Source organism: Pelophylax lessonae, assembly GCF_965119305.1.
Source record: "Pelophylax lessonae genome assembly, chromosome: 9".
Taxonomy (NCBI): Eukaryota; Metazoa; Chordata; class Amphibia; order Anura; family Ranidae; genus Pelophylax; species Pelophylax lessonae.
The window spans coordinates 265839580-265866769 of NC_138776.1; the positions used below are offsets into that span (position 1 = coordinate 265839580).

The window sequence follows — 27190 nt, forward strand, 5'->3', positions numbered from 1 at the left end:
TTCGTAAAATACGGCCCTCCAGCTGTTGTGGAACTACACATCCCATGAGGCATTGTAAAACTCTGACATTCGCAGACATGACTAGGCTAAAAGGCTTTTTTTCAGCTGAAACTTGGCGGAACTCAGTTACACCACCTTTGGCTCAGGCCCTCTGCTCCCTGTTCACCACCACCTATTTTCTGAGAAAAAAAAAGCCCTGACTAGGCATGATGGGAATTGTAGTTCCTAAACAACTGGAGGGCCATAGTTTGAAGACCCCCTGCTCTATACTAATGAATTATATGAAGATTAGATGGTGCAGGGAGTGGTGGGGTTATTTAGACATAAAGGAATCTTATTTCCGTTTTCTTGCCTACAGATCTAAAGCTAATGAAAGATAAACATCTCATAACCCTCATTTTATCCCCCATTCACCCCCATCCTAATATTGTACAACCAGTACAGTCTAGATCATTCTCCTCTATCAATCATTGGTCTACAGGAAACCTGTACAGATCACATGACCAATGAGGATGGAGGAGGACCGGAGTCACATGACTGAGAAGATACTAAACCTCACCCTGGAGATCATCTACCTGCTGACCGGAGAGGTGAGGAGGATTCTGGGAGGTCACATGACATCACTCTTATCTCTATTAATAAAACACAGACCTGACCAGAGAGGTGAGGAGGATTCTGGGAGGTCACATGACATCACTCTTATCTCTATTAATAAAACACAGACCTGACCAGAGAGGTGAGGAGGATTCTGGGAGGTCACATGACATCACTCTTATCTCTATTAATAAAACACAGACCTGACCGGAGAGGTGAGGAGGATTCTGGGAGGTCACATGACATCACTCTTATCTCTATTAATAAAACACAGACCTGACCGGAGAGATGAGGAGGATTCTGGGAGGTCACATGACATCACTTTTGCCTCTATCAGTAAAACACAGACCTGACCGGAGAGGTGAGGAGGATTCTGGGGAGGTCTCATTATATTGATGTTCTTTCATTATAGAGTTTTCCTCCTGTGAAATTTGCCAACCAGGTGACCATCACAGTGCCTCCACCAAACTCTACAAAATCCAGGAGCCACAACATGCAGAAGATTCTAGAAGTCACCAAGAAGATGATGGAGCTGCTGACAGGAGAGGTGAGCGGTGCTGGGAATTCTGGGACATTATCCAGTAACAGACAAGGGATGTGTCTGGATGGTGACTGTATCATTGTGTGTGTCAGGTTCCTATAAGGTGTCAGGATGTCACTGTCTATTTCTCCATGGAGGAGTGGGAGTATTTAGAAGGACACAAGGATCTCTACAAGGACGTCATGATGGAGAATCAGCCGCCCCTCACATCACCGGGTAAGAGGAGACTTTACTGTAAAGGAGAAAGCAGTACGGAGGATCCACCTAGATCCCCCATCATCTGATAAACACATAGAAACAATGTATTCAGTCAGTGTGTGTGTTTCCTACAGATGGATCCAGTAATGGGAACCCACCAGAGAGATGTCCCCGTCCTCTGTATTCCCGGGATTCCACACAGGAAGGTCACACCATCCCTCACCATCATCAGGTAAAGGAGGAACAATCACTGATAGTTATTAATATACACAAACATGTTTGTTACAATGGATGTTTTGTTATATATTTAGAGTGGAAACCTCTGGGATTATAATATTGTTGTAAAAGAAGAGTTTAAAGAGGAGGATGAGGAGTATGGAGTGATGAATGAGTTTTTTGAAGAATGCAAGGACCTCTACAAAGACAATATGATGGAGCCACCTAAAAACAGAAACCCACCAGAGAGATGTCCCCGTCCTCTGTATTCCTGGGATTCCTCACATGAAGGTCACACCATCCCTCACCATCAGGTAGGTGGAGTTGAGGGTCGGGAACATAAAGTGATTGAACACTCTGACATGTGGAGACGATGTGTGGACTCTACAAGATGATATTTTCTATGTGATCTCACATCATAAATACTTCTATGTTACAGATGTTATTTTCTGCCATTCTGTTGGTTTAGGGTGAAGATCTGATGAAGATGAAAGTTGAGGGTGAAGTAGAAGAGACGTATGTGAGGGATGATCAGCAATATACGGAGGAGGCTGGAATGACGAGGACATTCATAGAGGAGGACACTCCTACAGAGATCAGCACAGGTGACCCATAATATATTCTTCTCTTATCTCTGCTCTGTTACTGCACACTGATTGGTCCAGAGTAGGGCGGGAGCTGAGTGATATCAGCCAATATGGGACATCCACAGAGAACATCCGCTCACTCATATCTACCTGATCCAGATGGAATCTTGATGGAAGTGAACTAACCCTCTCAGATCTATTGATGATGTTTTTATATTTTTCCAGGACACGCCATGGAGAAACCCTCAAAGGATCGTCTCACTTTATCTTCATGTTGTAAAATGGAAGATGAAGACATCACAGGAGATTGTGGAGGAGAAAAGACAATGAGCTCAACTATGGATGGTGGACTTCACAGTGTGGATAGACCATGGAATCCCTCTGAGCAACCTCCTACTGTGAGGGACGGTGCCGGAATTCAGGGGGAGGAGACATCTCCCTGTCTTGAACGTGGAGAAAGTTTTAGCTCTGGATTAAGTCGTTCTGTACATCAGCGATCTCACACGGGTGAGAAGTTGTATTTCTGTTCTGAGTGCGGGAAATGTTTTCCACAAAAGTCCAATCTTTCGGTACATCAGAGATCCCACACTGGCGAGAAGCCGTATTCCTGCGCTGAGTGCGGAAAACGTTTTTCACAAAAGTCCAATCTTAATACCCATCAAAAATCTCACAGAGGGGAGAGCCCATATTCCTGTGCTGAGTGCGGGAAATGTTTTCCGCAAAAGTCCCAACTTTATGTGCATAAGAAATCTCACACAGGTGAGAAGCTCCATTCCTGTTCTGAGTGCGGGAAATCTTTTCCTTATAAATCAGACCTTGTCATACATTATAGATCCCACACGGGGGAAAGGCCATATTCCTGTGTTGAGTGCGGGAAAAGTTTTTCACAGAAGTACCTTCTTTCCAAACATCAGATATGCCACAGCGGTGAGAAGCCGTTTTCCTGCCCAGAGTGCGGGAAATGTTATCCACGGAAATCAGAACTTGTCACACATCAAAGAACTCACACTGGGGAGAAGCCGTATTCCTGTGAGGAGTGCGGGAAATGTTTCTCACAGAAGTCCCATCTTATTGTTCATCAGATATGCCACACGGGGGAGAAGCCGTATTCCTGCTTTGAGTGCGGGAAACGTTTTGCATATAAATCCACCGTTGCCATGCATCAGAGGTCTCACACGGGGGACAAGCCGTATTCCTGCCCGGAGTGCGGGAAATGTTTCTCATGGAAGTCCAATCTTTACAAGCATCAAAGATCTCACAGGTGTTAATAATCATGTTCCTGCACTGTGCGCAGAAATTGTTATTTATGGAAATCAGAACTTGTCTCACATCAAAGATCTCACCGTGGAGCGATCCCGCATTCCTGTCCTGAGTGCGAGAAATGGTTTCTATGGAAATCAGAACATGTCAGGCATCAGAGATTGTACACGGGGGAAGAAGCCGTATTCTGGTCCTGAGTGTGGGAAACGTTTTGCTTAGAAGCCTTGTCTCACCAAACATGTGGGAACCCACACTACCCTTGCGGCTTAGTGTGTCCCAGGTGCGGGAAGTGTCTTCTATGTGGATCATATTTTTGACATACATCAGAGATCTCACACTGGGAAGAAGCACATTGCAGGGATCGGCAAGGTGTCCATGAGTGGTCCTAACCAATCAGCTGCACTGCTGCTCGCTGCTTGTGCGTTGCCCCGCCCCCAGGCCCTGACCTTCAGACAGAGGAGTAGAAGGGGAACAGAAGTAACTTCCTCCTTCAACCTGCCCGTGCCATGCCCGCCTGTCCCAGTAACAGTGCGCAGCGTGCACCGGCCCGCCCGGGCCCCAGCTTCGTCGTGACTCAGTCAACTCGTCAGTCTGACAGTGTGTGTCCCTTTCCAATTCATAAACTCCAGAATTTGATGGGGATCATAACGGAGAACTATGGGGGACCCTGCCTGTGCATGGCCTGCTCTAAAGGGGGATGATCTATTAGGGGGGGACCCTTTGGAGAAGGGTCCCCATAGATCCCCCTTTAGAGCAGGGTCCCCATAGATCCTCCTTTAGAGCAGGGTCCCCATAGATCCTCCTTTAGAGAAGGGTCCTCATAGATTCCCCTTTTAGCGCAGGGTCCCCATAGATCCTCCTTTAGAGCAGGGTCCCCATAGATTTCCCCCTTTAGCGCAGAAACCCCATAGATCCCCCTTTAAATCTAAAGTCCCCATTATGAAGGCTTATTTGCAAGTAATTGGCCATAAAAGGGGTATAGGGGTCTGGGTACTGCCCTGGGGGGCATGTATTGTAACGACACCACGACCCCAAAATCTGCTTGTGGGCTTCCGTCAGAATAACGCTTCCTTCAGTTTTGAACATAGATATCAGATATTTTAGCCGCCCCCATACAAAACTAGCCGAGAATAGCTTGTATAAGATCTGTAACATTTATTGAAAAAACTCACACCGAATATATACCCCCACCAGGTCAGGTGCCTGATTACATTATCATGTGCAGATGAAAATGTGTACAGAAATATAATTAACATATCTAAGGAACAACCAACACAAACAGTATTTTACTTTCCCACTAGTAATTAATAGATGACAGTTGTGACGGTACTCACCGTCACTTGGAGTGAAAGACAGATACTTAATGGTTTGGATTGCTTCAAATGGGACAGTAATATTTGTCAGCAATATCTCTCAAGAAATATGAAGATTTATTCCCACTTTACACTGTTAGACCTATAGCCTGTTGCCATGAAGTCTAACTCCTAAATAATCATAGCAATACCTAGATGTGTATTCCATGTACTTCAATGTAGGAGACAGACAGTCTGTCATTGGCAGTCTTGTCCTATTGTCTGTTTTGAGGTGGGATGTGGATTGTGTGAAGTCTGCCTGTCCCGTTGTTAAATGTTAATGAGCCCACATTGTTCTATCCAGATGGCTAGATAATTAGCTCAAGTTAATTCTGTATCTGTATACAATTTAATCTGCATATGATAATGTATTCAGGTAACCCCTGACCTGTGTGTGGTATTTTGATCAGGAGGGGATGTGCTCATGTGTGTATAAATTGAGTGTGAAACTGTTCAATAAAGGAGAAGGTTCCAAAACTTGTACAAGCTAAGTTGTTGGCTAGCTTTGTATGAGGGCGGCTGGGAAAATCTGGTATATATATATATATATATATATATATATATATATATAATGTTCATGACTGCAAGGAAACTGTATACTGACGGAAGACCACAAGTACAGTGTGGGTCGGCGGTTCTGTCACAACAGTGATTTAATTAACTTGAGCTAATTAACTAGCAGACTTGCCGTCATCAAGCTCATGAAGTACAATACACATTATTATAAGTGTAAACACATCCCCCACATTAGACAATAGGTGAGTTAATCAGCACAATCAACAATGTGTGAAAGACAGGTAGGTTGAACTGATGACATTAGCATCTGCCATGAGTCTGACTGTACGGAGCAGTCCCCTTATTGGCAATAGGCAGCTAGGCCTTTAACATGGATCCTAGGCCTAGAGTCCCAGAGTTTGTGTGTCTTGGGAAGATGTGGACTTGGATCCAGCTAGGCAATAGGCAGCCAGGCCTTTAACATGGATCCTAGGCCTAGAGTCCCAGAGTCTGTGTGTCTTGGGGAGATGTGGACTTGGATCCAGCTAGGCAATAGGCAGCCAGGCCTTTATCATGGATCCTAGGCCTAGAGTCCCAGAGTCTGTGTGTCTTGGGGGGATGTGGACTTGGATCCAGCTAGGCAATAGGCAGCTAGGCCTTTATCATGGATCCTAAGCCTAGAGTCTCAGAGTCTGTATGTCTTGGGGAGATGTGGACTTGGATCCAGCTAGGCAATAGGCAGCCAGGCCTTTATCATGGATCCTAGGCCTAGAGTCCCAGAGTCTGTGTGTCTTGGGGAGATGTGGACTTGGATCCAGCTAGGCAATAGGCAGCCAGGCCTTTATCATGGATCCTAGGCCTAGAGTCTCAGAGTCTGTGTGTCTGTGGGAGATGTGGACTTGGATCCAGCTAGGCAATAGGCAGCCAGGCCTTTATCATGGATCCTAGGCCTAGAGTCCCAGAGTCTGTGTGTCTTGGGGAGATGTGGACTTGGATCCAGCTAGGCAATAGGCAGCCAGGCCTTTATCATGGATCCTAGGCCTAGAGTCCCAGAGTCTGTGTGTCTTGGGGAGATGTGGACTTGGATCCAAAGTAACATTACTCTAAGGGTCCCCCCAGCATACACCCTACAAAGAGCAGTGTTTCCTCATAAGCCAGGGTCCATAGTCAGTAGGCAAGAGACTAGCCTGAAGTCCCCTCCAAAAGCCCCCGTCCCGAGTGAGTTTGTCACAGTAGGTATTTGTTAGTTCTGCAAAAGTAAAATACTGTTATACAAAAAAAAAAATAAAAGTCAACACGTGTCGTGGCCATTTCATGTAGACCGGTGGAGAAGATCACTCAACTTGAGGCAAGGAATGGGGATGAATGTCAAAGAAGAATCATTGTGTTGAAATATATCACTACTGCTAGTGGTAGCCACACCTAAAATGTATATAATACGATACAATTTTTATTGTGATGTGTCAATAAATAAATAAAATGATATCAACTGATGGTTAAATATATTTCTTTAAAAAAAATTAAATTAATTATTAATTAATTTTAATTACATTTAATTAAAATTAATTTTAATTATTAAATAATTATTAATATTATTATTATTATTTTTTTTTAAAGAGTTTGTAAATGGTTGTTACAGTGAGGGAAACCTGTGCTAAATTAAATTGATTGGACGTGATTTGGAAAGGCACACACCTACAGTGAGGGGGGAAAAAGTATTTGATCCCCTGCTGATTTTGTACGTACGTTTGCCCACTGACAAAGAAATGATCAGTCTAAAATTTTAATGGTTGGTTTATTTTACCAGTGAGAGACAGAATAACAACAAAAATATCCAGAAAAACGCATTTCAAAAAAGTTATAAATTGATTTGCATTTTAATAAGTATTTGATCCCCTATCAATCAGCATTTCTGGCTCCCAGGTGTTTTCTACACAGGTAGCAAGCTGAGATTAGGAGAACTCTCTGAAAGGGAGTGCTCCTAATCTCAGCTTGCTACCTGTATAAAAGACACCTGTCCACAGAAGCAATCAATCAATCAGATTCCAATCTCTCCACCATGGCCAAGACCAAAGAGCTGTCCAAGGATGTCAGGGAGAAGATTGTAGACCTACACAAGGCTGGAATGGGCTACAAGACCATCGCCAAGCAGCTTGGTGAGAGGGTGACAACAGTTTGTGTGATTATTCACAAATGTAAGAAACACAAAATAACTGTCAATCTACCTCGATCTGGGGCTCCATGCAAGATCTCATATCGTGAAGTTTCAATGATCATGAGAACGGTGAGGAATCAGCCCAGAACTACACGGGAGAATCTTATTAATGATCTCAAGGCAGCTGGGACCATAGTCACCAAGAAAACAATTGGTAACACACTACGCCGTCAAGGACTGAACTCCTGCAGCACCCGCAAGGTCCCCCTGCTCAGGAAATCACATGTACAGCCCGTCTGAAGTTTGCTAATGAACATCTGAATGATTCAGAGGAGAACTGGGTGAAAGTGTTGTGGTCAGATGAGACCAAAGTTGAGCTCTTTGGCATCAACTCAACTCGCCGTGTTTGGGGGAGATGGAATGCTGCCTATGACCCCAAGAACACCATCCCCCACCGTCAAACATGGAGGGGGAAACATTATGCTTTGGGGGTGTTTTTCTGCTAAGGGGGCAGGACAACTTCACAGCATCAAAGAGACGATGGACGGGGCCATGTACCATCAAATCTTGGGTGAGAACCTCCTTCCTTCAGCCAGGGCATTGGGTCGTGGATAGGTATTCCAGCATAACAACGACCCGAAACACACGGCCAAGGCAACAAAGGAGTGGCTCAAGAAGAAGCACATTAAGGTCATGGAGTGGCCTAGCCAGTCCCCAGACCTTAACCCTATAGAAAATATGTGGAGGGAGCTGAAGGTTCAAGTTACCAAGCATCACCCTCTAAACCTTAATGACTTGGAGAGGATCTGCAAAGAGGAGAAAATCCCTCCTGAGATGTGTGCAAACCTGGTGGCCAACTACAAGAAACGTCCAAACTCTGTGTGCCAACAAGGGTTTTGCCACCAAGTATTAAGTCATGTTTTAAAAAGGGGTCAAATACTTATTTCACTCATTAAAATGCAAATCAATTTATAACTTTTTTGAAATGCATTTTTCTGGATATTTTTGTTGTTTTTCTGTCTCTCACTGTTAAAATAAACCGACCATTAAAATTATAGACTGATCATTTCTTCATCAGTAAGCAAACGTACAAAATCAGGGGATCAAATACTTTTTTCCCCTCACTGAATAAGGTAATTGATAATAGAATGCTTGGGTAGATGGTTAATATTGGAATGAGGGCTATCAATGGTTATATTCGAAGGATGGAGTGGCACTGGACTCCTAAGCAACTGCTGAATTTCATTGGGCTCTCCTGCCTTCCATACAGAAGGGGGTCTCCATACTTTCTAAACATAGGGCCAAGTTTACAGTCCTTCAGACTTTAGGAGGGCCGGAGTGTGGCCATTGGAAGAAGAAAATGTCCTCGCATCATTGGTATCAGAGAAATAGTGCCCAATTGTTGGTGTCAGTATGAGGACTAGTGCCCCAAGGGCTAGATAAAGGCAAGCAAAGGGCTACACTTTGGAGACCACTGCCATACAAGGGGGTACATCTGGCCCTCAGGCCAAAGTTTGGAGACCACTGCCGTACAAGGGGGTACATCTGGCCCCCAGGCCAAAGTTTGGAGACCACTGCCGTACAAGGGGGTACATCTGGCCCCCAGGCCAAAGTTTGGAGACCACTGCCATACAAGGGGGTGCATCTGGCCCTCAGGTCAAAGTTTGGAGACCACTGCCGTACAAGGGGGTACATCTGGCCCTCAGGCCAAAGTTTAGAGACCACTGCCGTACAGTGACGTGACCTGTAGCTTCACCCAAGCAGGGCCATGAGAAGGGGTAGGCAGAAGGGGCAGCCTTCTAGGGCACAGTGGTAGCGAGGGTACCTCTTTGCCACAGGCAATCCTCAGATCAGTGGCTAGCAAACAGCAGGGCACAGATTCTGGTCTTCTCTGACAGCTACTGATGCCGTACATGCTCCAACCACCCACTCTCAACCCCCTCTGCCCACAGCTGGTGTAGAGAACACACCAGGCATATACAATTACCTTCTATTTGCTAGAAGTCACGCAATTTGGCCAAATGTGTTGTTAACACTCCAGGGCAACCATAGGCAGCCAACGCAAAGGCAGGTGAGAAGGGGCACAGGGTGGCACACGCATTCTACTGCATGTATTAGGAGCACAGGAGGGGGTGCAGCTTCATATCAACATCCTTCAACATCCTGGTACTGCACCCAAGCTACTCACTAATCCACTGATGGTGAAAGACTTCAGATTCTTCTTTTTCAGGTTTTCTAGGGAGAGAGGGTTAGGGGTGCAGAATATCCCAAAACAGAATCAAAAATCCTCTCCCCTCAGTGGACTTCTCAGTGAACTTTTTAGGCCGCAGGCTAGCTGTAGAATTCTTTATGCCTCTGCCAGAGGCCGATGTACATTTTGTAGGCCCAGATGGGCGACTACCTTTCAGTTTTTTTTTGTTCTCTGCCACAGGCCTGATTGGATGACCCTTCAGGTTAGATGTATTGCTGAGACAACCAAATCATTTGGAGCTTCTGAATGTTGGCCAGGAGACAAGATTTCTCTGTTGGTCAAGTGGTCTAAGTCGGCAAGGTAAAGCTAGGACAGGGGCCAAATAGGACAAATAGGCTTGGGTCATTTCTAGGACTAGATCGAGATGCTCCATGTGATATATCAGGGAAAGAGAGGCCCCACAATGGAGTTGGGACTATATAGGTGACTGTACACCCAAAAAAGAGCAAACAGAGTATTTTTAGAAAAAATATATATATAACTTTTATTGTATACACATATATTTAACGATTGACAAAGGACATTTGTATAAAAACTACATACAAATCATGGGTCATAGAACATGGTCCTAAAGGTATAGGAAGATGGAAGGCAAGGGGGTGTATGATTAGGAGACCCTACGCGTTTCGGGTGATAACCCATCTTCGGGGGTCAAACACTTAGACCATATGGGTTTACCACTTTAAATACCCAGATGGACCAGAGAGCCGTAAACATAAAAAAAAACAGGTAGGAAATACCAGCAAATTAATGTTTAGAGGATGCATGAGCTAAGGCCTGAAGGGCTATAGGCTGAAGCATAGATGAAAGAAGATGAGTTGCCGCGAACCCGCCGGCGTGAGCCCTACCACACAACAAGGTCTACCCATGTCTCATAATACACAGAGACATTGGTAGTACTTTCATTTGTGCTGGCTTCACGTCCTTGTTGTATCAGTTACCTTACACTGCAGGCTCGCTGACGGCCCTATCCACATAGTCCAAAAAATTGCATCTTCATTTTTTGTTATACTTATAGCTCCAGGACCTTCTTTACTCTTGGGCCTGTTTGGATCACTGTGGGACTTGCCCGTTTGTGGGTTCGCGGCAACTCATCTTCTTTCATCTATGCTTCAGCGTATAGCCCTTCAGGCCTTAGCTCATGCATCCTCTAATCATTGATGTGCTGGTATTTCCCACCTGGTTTTTAATGTTTACGGCTCTCTGGTCCATCTGGGTATTTAAAGTGGTAAACCCACATGGTCTAAGTGTTTGACCCCCGAAGAAGGGTTATCCCCCTGAAACGCGTAGGGTCTCCTAATCAAACACACCCTTGCCTTCCATCTTCATATACCTTCAGGACCATGTTCTATGAGCCGTGATTTGTATGTAGTTTTTATACAAATGTCCTTTGTCAATCATTAAATAATATATTTAATGTGTATACAATAAAAGTTATATATATATTTTTTGTAAAAATACTCAGTTTGCTCTGTTTTGGGTGTACGGTCGCCTATATAGTCCCAACTCCATTGGGGGGGAGCCTCTCTTTCTCTATACAACAGGGACGATGGCCACCGGCACCTAGGTACTAAGTGATGGGATACCATATACATGTGATATATCAGTTCCAGGACTGATTTTGGAAAGTTCAGGATTCGGATTAACCTTTTTAAGGTCTGGACTGTCTGCATCACATTAGGTGACAGGGGTGAGCTGACTGTTCCCTCAACGATAGCAATACCCTGAGATCATAGTAAAGCCATGACAGGGGACAAATAGGTCAAGTAGTAGGAATACAAACTGGTAGTGTTACAAGCCCACAGCAAAATGGAGGTAGTGGTTATGTGCTGGAAAGAGGAGGACATGCAAGTATGCATCCCTGGTTTCCAGGCAGACCTTAAAAGTCCCCATGGTACAGGTGGCTATGACATATTTGGTGAATTCCATGTAGAACATTTAGATTCAGAATGAAAATGTGTGGTCCTCAGACCCAATATGCTGGAAAGGGGGACTTCCCTGGTAAAAGGTAAGTCCGGTACTTCAAAGGTTTAGCTCTACATGTTGTATATCGTACTATAAAATCAATTATACGAAGTCATATGAGATGAATCGTGGATGATACAACTCAAGGGGCATTGCAAGCATCATATCCTTATCTTGGAAATAAGGTTATTTGGGTATAAAATCCACTTCTACTACTTTGGCTTTATATAAGCACAACTACTATCCCTGAACTCACTTAGGATGGAGTTGTACCAAGTATCAAGATATGAATTAGCTTGGCCTGGCAAATTGGCTTCACCTAAGATGCAGATAGTATCCTTCCTATGTCTATTGGCCTGTCCTTTTTTTCTTACTGCAGTGCCCCAGTAGGCTACTACTAGGTTCTAAATATTGTTTTTGGCCTCTCTGTAGCCAGGGAGAGCATTTATTGTTTAGTTAACTCTGTTCTATTGGTGCAGGCTTCATTACTTTCCCCTGCAGACCCAGGCCTGCAGAATAATGCCTCTTCAACCAATCCCTGGTCAGTAAGGTGAGTGACTAGCAGGAGGCTGAGAGGGGTATAAATGGGCCAGAACCCAGAGCAGGGCTCTCTTATTCCTGAGGGAGTAAGGCCTGAGGGTTGTGGCATCCCTGAGAGCTCACTATCACGTACCTGGAGGTGAGCCTGAACTGTGAGGAAGGCCTCTCTTACGCCTCTGACTCGGGACCCCTGATAGTGCAGACAGGAGGTGCCGAGTTTAGAGTAGCACGAGTGCCTGGAAGCAGGCTGATGTCTACAGACAGGGATAGCCGGGGAGGTCCAGAGCAGGCATGCAGGCAACTAGTGCTGGTGGCAGGAGCGTAGTGAGACAAGCCGGGTCAAAAGCCAAACAGTCATACAGGAGCCAGAAGGAGCAGACTGGAGCGGAGGTCAAGGGACAAGCCGAGGTCGGTGCAGGCGGAGAGCAGAGGATAGTCAGGACAAGCCGGGTTTGGTACTGGTAAACAGGATACAGGTTAGCAGGTTCAGGTCAACAAGGCTGAAGACAAAGCAGCACTGGAGCTGAGCAAGGGCTGGGTTTAAATAGCCCATTTGGCGCCAGCATCTGTCACGTTGCGTGTTTGTGTGCTTGCGTTCGCGCATTTGCGCATGCGCATTCGCCAAATCCCGGTGGGATTGAACAGAAACACAACTCTGAACAGCAAACCTCTTCTTACACTCACCTGCAGTTTAAAGAATCCTTGATGGGGTCCCGGCTTTTGCTTTGGCTGGGAGACCTCTGTTCTATCCTCTTGGAGCATTTACAGAAAACCTCCCAATGATCCAGTACACAGATGACTGGAGTATAGAAGTTGACTGACCTTGCACGTGGTCAGGAAACAGCGAGTACCAGCTTTCTGGACCTAAAGACTTTCTTTGGCTTTTCTGGGAATCATCAGTTAATATTTGTACATTCGGGACTGTATTCCTGTTGCGGAATCCCTGTTTGTTACCGTTCATCTATACACTTCAAAGGGGGTTCCTTCGCATCAAGGAAGTGGTGAGATACTCCAAAAATAAGTACAATTGAGGACTTGATCTTCCTTTCTGCGTTAAGTAGTAGTAGAACCAGTAGAGGCGAGCTAAGTCCCTTCACTTTAGTGGACAATATTTGGGCAGAGCTCATTAAGGACACCAGCCAGTGGTCCCCTTTAACAGACCCACAGCTGACTATAATAACTAGGCACCAAAGGGGTAGCTAGAGCACAAGGTCCCGAAGATCCAGCAATGTCTGTACTCACAAGACCCAAGGACAGATGGATGCCTCCTTCCAATCTTCCAAGCGACGTCCTCCAGTGATACAAGTGATGCCCTACAGCAGTGTTTCTCAACTCCGGTCCTCAGGGCACACTAACAGGCCAGACCTGGGGAGATGCAGACTAGAATACTTTAATCACCGAGCAGCAAATGATATCACCTGCAATGTATTTCAGTTTTCTTGCAAACCTGGCCTGTTAGTGTGCCCTAGGGACCGGAGTTGAGAAACACTACCCTACAGTGATCAGTGGTAGACAGCTACCCTCAAGTCAGCTTCTTCTAAGCACCTGGGTCTCTGCGTTTCTCCCTCAGGTCACCCACCTGAGGCCTCCACATGGCAGCTTTTGCTTGAGAGGGCAGTGCGCCCTCCAGGTTGGACTCCTTCACTCTGGGACAAGACCCAGAGCTCTTGGTGCTCACTGAAAAAAAAAACAGCTACCCAGCATGTCAAAAACCTATTTGCCTAGTGTTTCATGTATTAAGTGTAAGACTTCCGGTGTCCTGACCCTGGCTTTGTCTTTCAATTGTGCTTGTCTGCTGCCCGCCCTGACCTCACTTATATCCCAGGTCCTCTTCCATCTCCTGCAATCTGTACTGTGCATAAGCGAGTGGTCTTGTCAGCTGGGCGTACGGGGGGGGGGGGGGACGACCTGGTTCCAGCTTGCTGCAAGTCAATCTCCACCATCAGGGGCCCTGGTGAAGAAGCAGGCTAGGGCTTGGACTCCGCATCATGGGGAACCCAAGGTTGGCATTCTACAAGGGCTCACGACCACAGAAACCTGAAAGTGGACCCAATTTATTTCCATCGGTCCCTAGGGGGGTAGGCACTACATGGGGTTGATACATGATGAGATAAGATGAGGTGAGACATTAGCAGAGGGTAATAATAATAACACCGATCCTCTTGTTTAGAGGACACGGGACATAGAAAAGATGGAGGGGGGAGTTCTCTATTGTAAATGTGATCTGAAAGTGAGAAAGAAAGCTGATTTTGTGTTTGGAGATATGGTTGGTATTCCAGAAACACTGCTTGACTCCTTACAAGACTGGGCTGTTTGAAGTAATGCCAATCCTCTTGTTTAGAGGGACACGGGACATAGAAAAGATGGAGGGGGTTCTCTATGTTAGATGTGATGTGAAAGTGAGGAAGAAATGTAATTTTGTGGTTGGAGATGTGGTTGGTATTCCAGAAACACGGCTTGACTCCTCACAAGGCTGTTTGTATTCATGCTGATCCTCTTGTTTAGAGGACACGGGACATAGAAAGGATGGAGGGGGAGGGAGGGGGTTTCTCTATGTTAGATGTGATCTGAAAGTGAGAAAGAAAGGTGATCTTGTGGTTGGTGTTCCATAAACATGGCTTGACTCCTCACAAGACTGGGCTGTTTGTATTCATGTCGATCCTCTTGCTTAGAGAGACACGGGACATAGAAAAGATGGACAGGGGTTTCTCTATGTTGGATGTGATGTGAAAGTGAGGAAGAAAGATGATCTTGTGGATGGAGGTGGTGATGGTGCGAAGGAGGAATTACGGGAGGAATGATAGATGGGTCTATGAACTGATGGACTTATCATTGAAGTCTACTACAGATGTCCTGAGATTTATGAGGAGGGGGAGAGTCGTCTGTTCCAACAAGTACAAGCCGGTAAAACCAAACTACTAAGACACAAGATTAAGACTAAAACTAAAACCTACAGGATGGGCCTTACTTGTAGTGTTAGAAAAAAGAAGAAAGGAAAAGAGAAGAATATTTCATCATACAAATCTGAAGGCAGACTTTAATCAATCAGCTAACAAAGATATCAAGAGTTCAAGAATATAAATATTTAATGATTATATGTTTTCACACTAAAAAATTGCACTAATATATGTGTTATTATCAGGTAAATATGAAATGTTACATCAAAAAATGTCATATTTTCCAATTTCTGCCAGCAGGTGGCACTCTCCAGGCAAAAAAAAAAAAACGGTCTGTGCAAGCTGTTAATTATTGCACTGAAATGGTCAGTCCTGTCATGTCTGATCTCCCCTTCTCATCCACAAGCAATATCTAGCTCCTCTTCCACCATCATGTGTTCCTTTGAAACTTCTGCTGAAGGTCAAAGGAGACCAGATTACACGGCTAGAGGGACCCAACCAGCAGTGACACCTCCTCCTTCTCTCTCCTACAGGGACCCAACCAGCAGTGATACCTCCTCCTTCTCTCTCCTAGAGGGAGTCAACCAGTAGTGACACCCCCTCCTTCTCTCTCCTAGAGGGACCCAACCAGCAGTGACACCCCCTCCTTCTCTCTCCTAGAGGGACTCAACCAGTAGTGACACCCCCTCCTTCTCTCTCCTAGAGGGACCCAACCAGCAGTGACACCCCTTCCTCCTTCTCTCTCCTAAAGGGACTCAACCAGCAGTGACACCCCCTCCTTCTCTCTCCTAGAGGGACCCAACCAGCAGTGACACCCCCTCCTTCTCTCTCCTAGAGGGACCCAACCAGTAGTGACACCTCCTCTTTTTCTCTCCTGGAGGGACTCAACCAGCAGTGACACCCCCTCCTTCTCTCTCCTAGAGGGACCCAACCAGCAGTGACACCCCCTCCTTCTCTCTCCTAGAGGGACCCAACCAGCAGTGACACCCCCTCCTCCTCTCTCCTAAAGGGACTCAACCAGCAGTGACACCCCCTCCTTCTCTCTACTAGAGGGACCCAACCAGCAGTGACACCCCCTCCTCCTCTCTCCTAAAGGGACCCAACCAGCAGTGACACCTCCTCCTTCTCTCTCCTAGAGGGTCCCAACCAGCAGTGACACCCCCTCCTTCTCTCTCCTAGAGGGACCCAACCAGCAGTGACACCCCCTCCTCCTCTCTCCTAGAGGGACCCAAACCAGCAGTGACACCCCCCTCCCTCTCTCTAAGTAGGGTAAGCTGGAAAGAACTTTGAAGTCTTTAGTGATTTCTACATTTCTAATAAAGTGTTTCATACATGATAAAGATCAGAGGAGCGCTCAGCCTCGTGTTTTCTGAGGTGTAAATCAAGGCGTGCTTCTTCCCAGTGTGAGATCTCTGATGTACGGCAAAATATGATCCATATAGAAGACATTTCCCGCACTCAGGACACTAATACACCTCAAGGGTTGTGTTGGCTCCCTGATGTTTGGCAGGACAGAACTTCCATGGTGAATATTTCCCACACTCAGGACAGGCATATAACTTCTCCCTCTGTGTGAGATCTTTGATGTTTGACAAGTGCTGCTTTCCGTGTATAACATTTACCACACTCAGGGCAGGTAAACACCTTATCCCGCTTGTGGCATATTTGATGTTCAGTAAGATTGGATTTTTGTGAAAAAAATTTACCGCACTCGGTGCAGGAATACGGCTTCTCCCCCGTGTGAGACCTGTGATGTGTGTTAAGATGGGATTTCTGTGAAAAACGTTTCCCGCACACGGGGCACACATACGGCTTCTCCCCCGTGTGAAATCTTTGATGTATAACAAGGTCTGATTTCCGTGTGTAACATTTCCCACACTCAGGGCAAGAATGTGGCTTCTCGCCCGTGTGCAGTTTCTGATGTCTGCAAAGACAGTACTTATCTGAAAAACACTTCCCGCACTGAGGGCAGGAATATTTCTCCTCCCGCTTGTGGGATCTTTGATGTCTTACAAGTTCTATTTTCTCTGCAAAACATTTCTCACATTCAGGACAGGAAAACGGCTTCTCCCCCGTGTGAGATCTCTGGTGTCTGACAAGTTCTGATTTATGAAGAAAACATTTGCCGCACTCAGAACAGGAATACGGCCTCTCCCCTGTGTGCGACCTCTGATGCCTGGAAAGATTGGACTTCTGTGCAAAACATTTCCCGCACTCAGGGCAGGAATATGGGATCTTCCCTGCGTGAGAAGCTTGATGTATAACAAGTTCTGATTTCCATGAAAAACATTTCTCGCACTCAGGGCAGGAATACGGCTTCTCCCCCGTGTGAGATCTGTAATGTAAGATGAGTTCTGATTTATGAAGAAAACATTTCCCGCACTCAAAACAAGAATAAAGCTTCTCCCCCGTGTGAGATGTCTGATTTACAGTAAGACTTAGTTCAGGGTTAAAACTTTTCTCATCCCTCACAGTACGAGGTTGCTCAGAGTCAGAGGGATTCCATGTTCTATCCAGACTGTGAAGTCCACCATCCATAGTGGAGCTCATTGTCTTTTCTCCTCCACAATCTCCTGTGATGTCCTCATCTTCCATTTTACAGCCTGGAGATAAAGTGAGACGATCCTTTGAGAGTTTCTCCATGGCGTGTCCTGGAAAAATAGAAAAACATCGTCAATATATCTAAGAGGGTTAGTTCACTTCCATCAAGATTCCATCTGGATCAGGTAGATATGAGTGAGCAGATGTTCTTCTCAACTAGCTGGGACTCTTCAACTCTTCAGTCAAAGGGCCTTTAGTCCTCCTCGCAGATCACTTCTACATTTACACAGCCTGGTCAGAAGAGAAGGAACCAATGGGGACTGGGAGATCCATGCTCTTTACACAACCACTAGCCTAGGCACTGGGTCATGTGATCTCTGATAAACAAGAGGTTCAAAGTTTAGACTTGTAGAGTGTTTCAATCTTTTTATTACTCCTTACAATTATCAACCTATTATTGGCTGATATCACTTAGCTCCCACCCTACTCTGGACCAATCAGTGTGCAGTAACAGAGTAGAGATAACAGAAGAATATATTACGGCTCACCTGTGCTGATCTCAGAAGTGTCCTCCTTTATGATTGTCCTCGTCATTCCAGCCTCCTCCGTATATTGCTGATCATCCCCCTCATACATCTCATCTGTATCACTCTCAACTTTTATGTTAAACAGATCTTCACCCTAAACCAACAGAATGGCAGAAAATAACATCTGTAACATAGAAGTATTTATGATGTGAGACCACATAGAAAATATCATCTTGTAGAGTCCACACATCGTCTCCACATGTCAGAGTGTTCAATCACTTTATGTTCCCGACCCTCAACTCCACCTACCTGATGATGGTGAGGGATGGTGTGATCCTCCTGTGTGGAATCCCGGGAATACAGAGGACGGGGACATCTCTCTGGTGGGTTTCTGTTACTAGATGGCTCCATTGTAGTGTCCTTGTATTCTTCAGAAAGCTCCTTAATGACACCATACTCCTCATCCTCCTCTTTAAACTCTTCTTTCACAACAATATTATAATCCACAAAGTTTCCACTCTAAATATTAATAAAACATTAATTGTAACATTGAAACATGTTCTGTACAAATCATAACTATCAGTGATTGTTCCTCATCTACCTGATGATGGTGGGGGATGGTGTGACCTTCCTGTGTGGAATCCCGGGAATACAGAGGACGGGGACATCTCTCTGGTGGGTTCCCATTACTGGATCCATCTGTAGGAAACACACACACTGACTGAATACATTGTTTCTATGTGTTTATCAGATGATGGGGGATCTAGGTGGATCCTCCGTACTGCTCTCTCCTTTACAATAAAGTCTCCTCTTACCCGGTGATGTGAGGGGCGGCTGATTCTCCATCATGACGTCCTTGTAGAGATCCTTGTGTCCTTCTAAATACTCCCACTCCTCCATGGAGAAATAGACAGTGACATCCTGACACCTTATAGGAACCTGACACACACAATGATACAGTCACCATCCAGACACATCCCTTGTCTGTTACTGGATAATGTCCCAGAATTCCCAGCACCGCTCACCTCTCCTGTCAGCAGCTCCATCATCTTCTTGGTGACTTCTAGAATCTTCTGCATGTTGTGTCTCTCAGGTTTTAGGGAGTCACATGGAGGCACTGTGATGGTCATATGATCACCTGACTTCGGAAGAGGAAATCTCTGTATTGGAGAAACAATAGGAATATCATGTTAGAATCCCAGAATCCTCCTCACCTCTCCGGTCAGGTCTGTGTTTTATTAATAGAGATAAGAGTGATGTCATGTGACCTCCCAGAATCCTCCTCACCTCTCCGGTCAGGTCTGTGTTTTATTAATAGAGATAAGAGTGATGTCATGTGACCTCCCAGAACCCTCCTCACCTCTCCGGTCAGGTCTGTGTTTTATTAATAGAGATAAGAGTGATGTCATGTGACCTCCCAAAATCCTCCTCACCTCTCCGGTCAGCAGGTAGATGATCTCCAGGGTGAAGTTTAATATCTTCTCAGTCATGAGACTCCGGCCCTCCTCCATCCTCAGTGATGGGATCATGTGATCTATGTGGGTTTCTCTGTAGACAGATAGCGAAGAATTGAGTGATATTTAGAACTACAGTGGAACCTTGGTTTACGAGTGCCTTTGTTTACGAGCATTTTGAAAGACGAGCAACATTTTTTTTAAAAATCTGTCCTGGTTTACGAGCACTGTCTTGATATACGAGCAGTTTTATCCACTAAAAGCATGCCATCCCCTCTGTTAATGCCCCTCTGTCACATAACATTATGTGTCCCAGTGCTTCTACTGTATATAAAGATGCCTATATACTGTTTTAGAGTGTTTCCCTGCACTTACTTTGTACGATTCCTGTCCCTCTGTCACTCTCAGCTCTCCGTCCTGTCTGTTCTCCCCGGCGGGAGGGGCCGATCACTCCTCCTGACGTCATCTGAGGAGGAGGGGGAGGAGAGCAACAGAGCAGGGCTGATGAGTCACACAGAGCCAGACAAGCTCTAATACAGTATAAATCGGCTGTTATATACAATACAGACACAGGGGCACATAATGTTATCTAACAGAGGATATGGCATACTTATACTGTACAGTTATGTACTTTATATATAATACAGCATATCTTTTTATTTATAACATTAAATGCTTGTGGAACGAATCATCTGAGTTTCAATGCTTTCCTATGGGAAAACTTGCTTTGATATACGAGTGTTTTGGATTACAAGCAAGCTGCTGGAACCAATTATACTCGTAAACCAAGGTTCCACTGTATACACAATAAATGCTCCAAGAAAATCAAACAAAACCAAACCTAGCCAAGTCTGAATGGGTGTTCCTCCACATCTTGTATCTGTGACATTATGTCTTTAGCCCAAGATCAGATGCGTACGTCTGAACAAAATCCTTGCAAAAATCTGGAGAGTACGGAACTGGCTGTGCACCAAGAGCCCTCCATAGGACCTGAAAGGTTCCTTCAGTTCTGAGGACCATTTCACCATAACATGAATCATGGTGGGGGCAGATGTATAAACTGTACGTTACCCTGATGCAATCAGATTGATAATTAAAGGGTTCTTGGATATTGCCTGTTATTATGGTAGAAAGGCCTTCAGTCCTTGGGGGAACCCAACTGGATGGTCCAAGTCATTGAGAATTTGGAGTGGTTTGAGGAAGGTTAAAGAGAAAACCCTCCTTATTTTTTTGTTCATTACCAGAGCTCTTTTTGAACCCCCTTCTTAGCCTAAAAGTGTTGCATGCAAACACCCTTTCTTTTCCTCGTCACTTTTTATGGCCAGAAACAACTTTAGTTAGACGACCTTTCCAGAACAATTCAGGTCTAAACAGTAATTCTTTGATGAACAGTAATCTGCAGTGCCTTGATTTTGATGCCAGATCTCCAGACACATGGACACGACCTCTAACTAGCAGGAGGACAGTTCAATGCCAATCTTAGAAAATATATATTTTTTTGCTGAAAGATTAGTTGATGCTTGGAATAGACTTCCAGCAGACGCAGTGAGTCAATCAAACAGTAGATAGTGAAGCCTGTCCTCAGTGCAAAACACACGAAAGCCCGCTTGGAGTTTGCAGTAAAGAACCTGAAGGCCTATCAGTGGGCTTTCGTCCAGCCACTCTGCCATAAAGCCCAGATTAGTGGAGGGCTGCAGTGATGGTTGTGCTTCTGAAACTTTTTCCCATGTCCACAAAAGGATCTCTGGAGCAAAGGTAGAATGACCATCGGGTTCTTGGTCACCTCTCTTACTAAAGGCCCGTACACACGATAAGAAATTCGGAAGGGAAATTTCGTCCGACGACCGATCTGCCGATTTTCGGCTTGTTAGTATGGTGCTTTCGACAGCCGACTTCCGCCTTTCGGCTGACAAAATCATTAAAATTTTTGTCCTCCGTCAACACACGTCCGATTTTCGTCTCATTAGTACAGATTTCGACGGGGAAAAATCTTATGAGCAAGACTAGGCATGCTCAGAGACGAAAGAACACATACAAAGCAATCCAACACATGACATCACTTCTGAAGTAGAATTCTGTCATACGGGAAAATTCGTATGAAAATAACCTCTTCACTTTCCACATCAGACTAGCATGCCACAAAAAACGGACGACAGATCGTTCGATAATCTTATCGTGTGTACGGGGCTTAAAGCCCTTCTCCACCGATTTCTCAGTTTGGCGGGTTTACCAGCTCTTGGAAGAGTCCTGCTTGCGCTAAACTTCTTCCATTTGAGAATTGTGGAGGCCACTGCGCTCTTGGGAACCTTCAGTGCTGCAGAATTTTTTTTTACTGTAGCCTTCCCTAGATCTGTGCCTTGCAATAATCCTGTCTCTGAGCTCTGTAGGCAGTTCCTCTGACCTCATGGCTTTAGCTCTGATACTGTAGGTGTGTGCCTTTCCATATCACGTCCAATCAATTTAATTTAGCACAGGTGGAGTCCAATCAAGGTGAAGAAACATCTCAGCAACGATCAAATGAAACATGAGGCACCTGAGCTAAATTTCAAGTGTTGTTGCAAAGGGTCTGAACTCTTCTGGCAATGTGAGATTTCTGTTTTTCCTTTTTATTAAATTCACTGACATTTCTAAAATTCTGTTTTTGCTTTGTCATTATAGGGTACTGAGTGATTTATGAGAAGAAAAAAAAATTAATTGTGCCAACGGAAGTATCAGGCTACAGCATCTATCTATCTATCTATCTATCTATCTATCTATCTATCTATCTATCTATCTATCTATCTATCTATCTATCTATCTATCTATCTATCTATCTATCTATCTATCTATCTATCTATCTATCTATCTATCTATCTATCTATCTATCTATCTATCTATCTATCTATCTATCTATCATCTCACAAAAGTAAGTACACCCCTCACATTTTAGTAAATATTTTATTCTATCTTTTCATGTGACAACACCGAAGACATGACACTTTGCTACAATGTCCCCTCAAAATAACTCAACACACAGCCATTAATGTCTAAACCGCTGGCAACAAAAGTGAGTACACCCTTAAGTGACAATGTCCAAACTGGGCCCAGTTAGCCATTTTCCCAACCCGGTGTCATGTGACTCGTTAGTGTTACAAGGTCTCAGGTGTGAGTGTTATCGCTCTCACTCTCTCATACTGGTCCCTGGAAGTTCAACATGACAGTGTCCCTGGGGAATTTAATTGGACAGGGCTGAGTAGAGTAATGTAATAAAGAAGTAGGAAAATAAGTAAATTTACTTATTTTCCTACTTCTTTATTACATTACTCTACTCAGCCCTGTCCAATTAAATTCCCCAGGGACACTGTTTTGGTTTCTTCTATGAATTTGTTTGGGCACACTCATGTATCGACCCTATATGTGCATTTGGAAGTTCAACATGGCACCTCATGGCAAAGAACTCTCTAAAGGTTCTGAAAAAAAGAATTGTTGCTCTACATAAAGATGTCCTAGGCTATGAGAAGATTGCCAAGACCCTGAAACTGAGCTGCAGCATAGTGGCCGAGACCGTACAGCGGTTTAACAGGACAGGTTCCACTCAGAGCAGGCCTCGCCATGGTTGACCAAAGAAGTTGAGTGCATGTGCTCAGCGTCATATCCAGAGGTTGTCTTTGGGAAATAGACGTATGAGTGCTGCCATAATTGCTGCAGAGGTTGAAGGGGTGGGGGGTCAGCCTGTCAGTGTTCAGACCATACGCCGCACACTGCATCAAATTGGTCTGCATGGCTGTCGTCCCAGAAGGAAGCCTCTTCTAAAGATGATACACAAGAAAGCCGACAATTTGCTGAAGACAAGCAGACTAAGGACATGGATTACTGGAACCATGTCCTGTGGTCTGATGAGACCAAGATAAACTTATTTGGTTCAGATGGTGTCAAGCATGTGTGGCAGCAACCAGGTGAGGAGTACAAAGACAAGTGTGTCTTCCCTACAGTCAAGCATGGTGGTGGGATTGTCATGGTCTGGTGCTGCCGGCACTGGGGAGCTACAGTTCATTGAGGGAACCATGAATGCCAACATGTACTGTGACATACTGAAGCAGAGCATGATCCCCTCCCTTCGGAGACTGGGCCGCAGGGCAGTATTCCAACATAACGACCCCAAACACATCTCCAAGACGACCACTGCCTTGCTAAGGAAGCGGAGGGTAAAGGTGATGGACTGGCCAAGCATGTCTCCAGACCTAAACCCTATTGAGCATCTGTGGGGCATCCTCAAATGGAAGGTGGAGGAGCGCAAGGTCTCTAACATCCACCAGCTCTGTGATGTCATCATGGAGGAGTGGAAGAGGACTCCGGTGGTAACCTGTGAAGCTCTGGTGAACTCCATGCTCAAGAGATTTAAGGCAGTGCTGGAAAATAATGGTGGCCACCCAAAATATTGACACGTTGGGCCCAATTTGGACATTGTCACTTAGGGGTGTACTCACTTTTGTTGCCAGCGGTTTAGACATTATTGGCTGTGTGTTGAGTTATTTTGAGGGGACAGTAAATTTACACTGTTATACAAGCTGTGCACTCACTACTTTACATTGTAGCAATGTCTCATTTCTTCAGTGTTGTCACATGAAAAGATAGAATAAAATGTTTACAAAAATGTGAGGGGTGTACTCACAAATGTATATATATATAAATATATATATATATATATATATATATATATATATACAGTGCTCAGCATAAATGAGTACATCCCTTTTGAAAAGTAAGATTTTAATCAACATCTCAATGAACACAAGAAAAATTTCCGAAATTTTGACAAAACTGAGTTTTATAGAACATTTGTTTAGCTCATTACATGAAAGTAAGGGTAATAATATAACTTAGATTACAAAATTTTCAGTTTTCCTCAATTCAGTTAGTGCAAAAATTAACACACCCCTCAACAAAAAATCCTCCATCAACTATTTTTTTATGACCTCCATGATTTGTAAGGACAGCACCAAGTCTAGGCATGGAATGAATGGCGACATATTGCAACATCGATCTATTTCCATTCTTCAAGAACGACCTCTTTTAGAGTCTGAATGCTTGATGGAGAGTAATGCTTGTTTCTTCAGAATTCCCCAATTGGGTTCAGATCAGGACACATACTTGGCCACTGATTCACTTTCACCCGGTTCTTCTTCAGAAATACAACAGTGGCCTTAGATGTCTGTTTTGGACCATTTTCACGTTGGAAAAAACCACGACGACCAAGGGCACGGAGTGATGGTAGCATCTTCTCTTTCGATATAGAGCAGAACATCTGTAAATTCATGATACCATCAATGAAATGCAGCTCCCCCACACCAGCAGCACTCATGCAGCCCCACGAAGGGACAATGCCACCACCATGTATCACTGTAGGCACCATGCATTTTTCTTTGTTCTCTCCTTTGCAATGCCAAACAGTTTTAAAGGCCATAAGTTCCAAAAACCTTTATCTTGGTCTCATCACTCCAGAGTCCCAGTAGTCTTCTTCTTTTTCAGCATGGGCCCTGGAAAATTCTAGGCAGGCTTTTTTGAGCATGGGCTTTAGGAGAGGCTTCCTTCATGGATGACACCCATACATGGCATTCCTCTGCAGCGTACGCCATATTGTTTCACGGGAAACAATCACCCCAGTTTGGCTTTCTACTACTTTAGCTAACTGCAGTGAACTTGCATGGCGATTTTCTTCAACCCTTCTCATCAGAAGACGCTCCTGTCGAGGTGATAACTTCCGTGGATGGCCTGGACGTCTCTGTGAGATGGTTGCAGTTCCATCCTTGGTACATTTTTGCATGGCTTTTGCTCCAGTATTCCGGCTGATTGTCAAGGTCTTACCTTGCCCTCCTGTTGGCAGCCATTTTGGACACGTGCAGACTGCTGCCTCTTGTAGGCCTGGGCGTCGCACAGTGATGATGCTGCACACCTGACTAGCAGTCTTCTGTTCTCTGTGTTCCTCCGTGTATGACCTGGCTTGGCTGATGGCTCTACTGGCTCTCGACCCCACATCGGCAGACGACCCGGCATCGGCAGACGACCCCACATCGGCAGACTACCCGCTTCTGGACTCAACCCCGGCTTGGAGGACTATCTGCATCTGGACTTGACCCTGGCTTGGTAGACTACCCGCTTCTGGGCTCAACCCCGGCTTGGATGACTACCCGCATCTGGACTTGACCCTGGCTTGTTCCTGCTCTCACTTCCTCACTCTTGCTGTGCGCTTCTTGTTGTTTGCTCCAATAATCTGCTTTATTTTACCTGCATCCCGCGTGGTCTGCTTTCCTGGCACCCTGACACTGATAAGTAAAGCTTTGCTGATCTTCTTGTAGCCTTCACCTTTCTTGTGTAAAGAAATGACTTTGTTTCTCAGGCCTTGTGACATTTCTCTTCCATGTGGTGCTATTGCTAAAACCATGAAATGGGGAGGGGTTTTCTTTGTTAGGTAACGCCCTTTTACAATCAACTGTCTGCTGGACACCTGTTTAATGAATAATTAGACTCACCTGTAGTTCAATTCTTGTTAATTAGGATTTTGTTGTCGAAAATGTAGCTTTGCTCCTAAGAATCTCATTGGGATGTATTCATTTTTGCAACATGGTCTTGAATGAATTTGTTAGGAAAAATACTTTTTTGCGTGTGCAAATTAACAAATCTTGGTAGCAATCAATGGGCCTCATTTGTGGGAGTATTTTCTAGTATAGTAGTAAATGTTGATTCTGAAAGGAAAGTAAAGGTTTTCTGAAAAATCTGTTGGGGTGTACTAATTTATGGTGAGCACTGTAAATTTGCTGTCACTCTTTTATGCTTCTGTGGTCACCATCCACATTTGCAGAAGGAACTCATGTGTTTAACCCTTAGGCTCTGCCCACTGCCTTATCCTCCACCCACAGGTGTCCCCTTCCTGGTATTTTGGGTAAACCATATGGGTACACAACCTCCCCCAATTGGTAAAATATTTGTGCCCTCTGACAGAACAACAGTACTTCTGGTCCCTGGACCACATGTCAAACCAGAAGCACATCACATCTGCTGAGCCATCACTCCCTGAAACATTGCTTGCCCATCCACATTCTTAGAGCCCATCCAGCAATGGTGGATGACAGCCCCCTCTAGCGCATGCACCATAGAGAGCCCCTAGGAGTGAACCGACCACCAAGAGGTGTTTTACCACGTCACTTCAAAGCTAAAACCGAAATCCGTCCCACAATCCCCTCTTAGTTGTCTCCATGGCAAGATTTCCCCTCATCTCCTGTTCTGGTGACAGCTCAAGTTTTTTGGATTTTCCCATCATTTCAGTCCCGGAGACAATGGTGACCAGGATGAAGGGAGGGTGAATCTCCCTTATGAAGACACAGACAACAATAAATACTTGAAAGATATTCTAATTCTTCCACACACCATCCAAAAGTTTAGTGGGGTACACACTACGGAGAAAATGGGACGACGAAGGTGCATATCATAATGTAACCGACAATGGTATTAACTTGTACGAAAAGGCAAACATTCTTTCTTGTATACAATTTCTGTTTGTTGCCACCTTCTTCTGGGTCATTCTTTGCTTTTGATTATGCATATTTTTCTTTATTCAATTATTTCCATACGATTACTGTA

General features: G+C 44.8%; 4 protein-coding genes and 1 pseudogene across 5 annotated transcripts in view; 1 reads left to right on the top strand and 4 right to left on the bottom strand.

The window, feature by feature from the left end:
* Nucleotides 1-27190, bottom strand: part of LOC309562622 (uncharacterized protein) — a gene marked incomplete at its 3' end in the record, with an annotated part of 500517 nt that overhangs the window by 177347 nt on the left and 295980 nt on the right. The window lies entirely within an intron of this gene.
* Nucleotides 1-27190, bottom strand: part of LOC309562780 (uncharacterized protein) — a 215418-nt gene that overhangs the window by 133288 nt on the left and 54940 nt on the right. The window lies entirely within an intron of this gene.
* Nucleotides 1473-3449, top strand: LOC309562883 (uncharacterized protein). Its single transcript, XM_082267203.1, has 3 exons — nt 1473-1565; nt 2019-2154; nt 2362-3449. The coding sequence occupies exons 2-3, from the start codon at nt 2031-2033 to the stop codon at nt 3402-3404; spliced, it is 1167 nt and encodes a 388-aa protein (XP_082123329.1). The 5' UTR covers nt 1473-1565; nt 2019-2030; the 3' UTR covers nt 3405-3449.
* Nucleotides 16416-27190, bottom strand: part of LOC309562773 (uncharacterized protein) — a 94037-nt gene continuing 83262 nt past the window's right edge. Inside the window, exon 2 of the mRNA XM_082267077.1 lies at nt 16416-16526. Within this exon, the coding sequence (XP_082123203.1) occupies nt 16518-16526 (9 nt within the window). The 3' untranslated portion in view covers nt 16416-16517. The remainder of the gene's footprint in view (nt 16527-27190) is intronic.
* Nucleotides 16515-27190, bottom strand: part of LOC309562730 — a 45805-nt pseudogene continuing 35129 nt past the window's right edge. The window contains exon 3 of the transcript XR_014226227.1: nt 16515-17702. The product of XR_014226227.1 is annotated as an uncharacterized misc_RNA (transcript). The remainder of the gene's footprint in view (nt 17703-27190) is intronic.

Coding starts and splice junctions, on each gene's coding strand:
- LOC309562883 (XM_082267203.1), top strand. CDS start 2,031: ATGAAGATGAAAGTTGAGGGTGAAGTAGAAGAGACGTATGTGAGGGAT. Junction 2,155..2,361: donor TCCTACAGAGATCAGCACAG/GTGACCCATAAT, acceptor ATATTTTTCCAG/GACACGCCATGGAGAAACCC.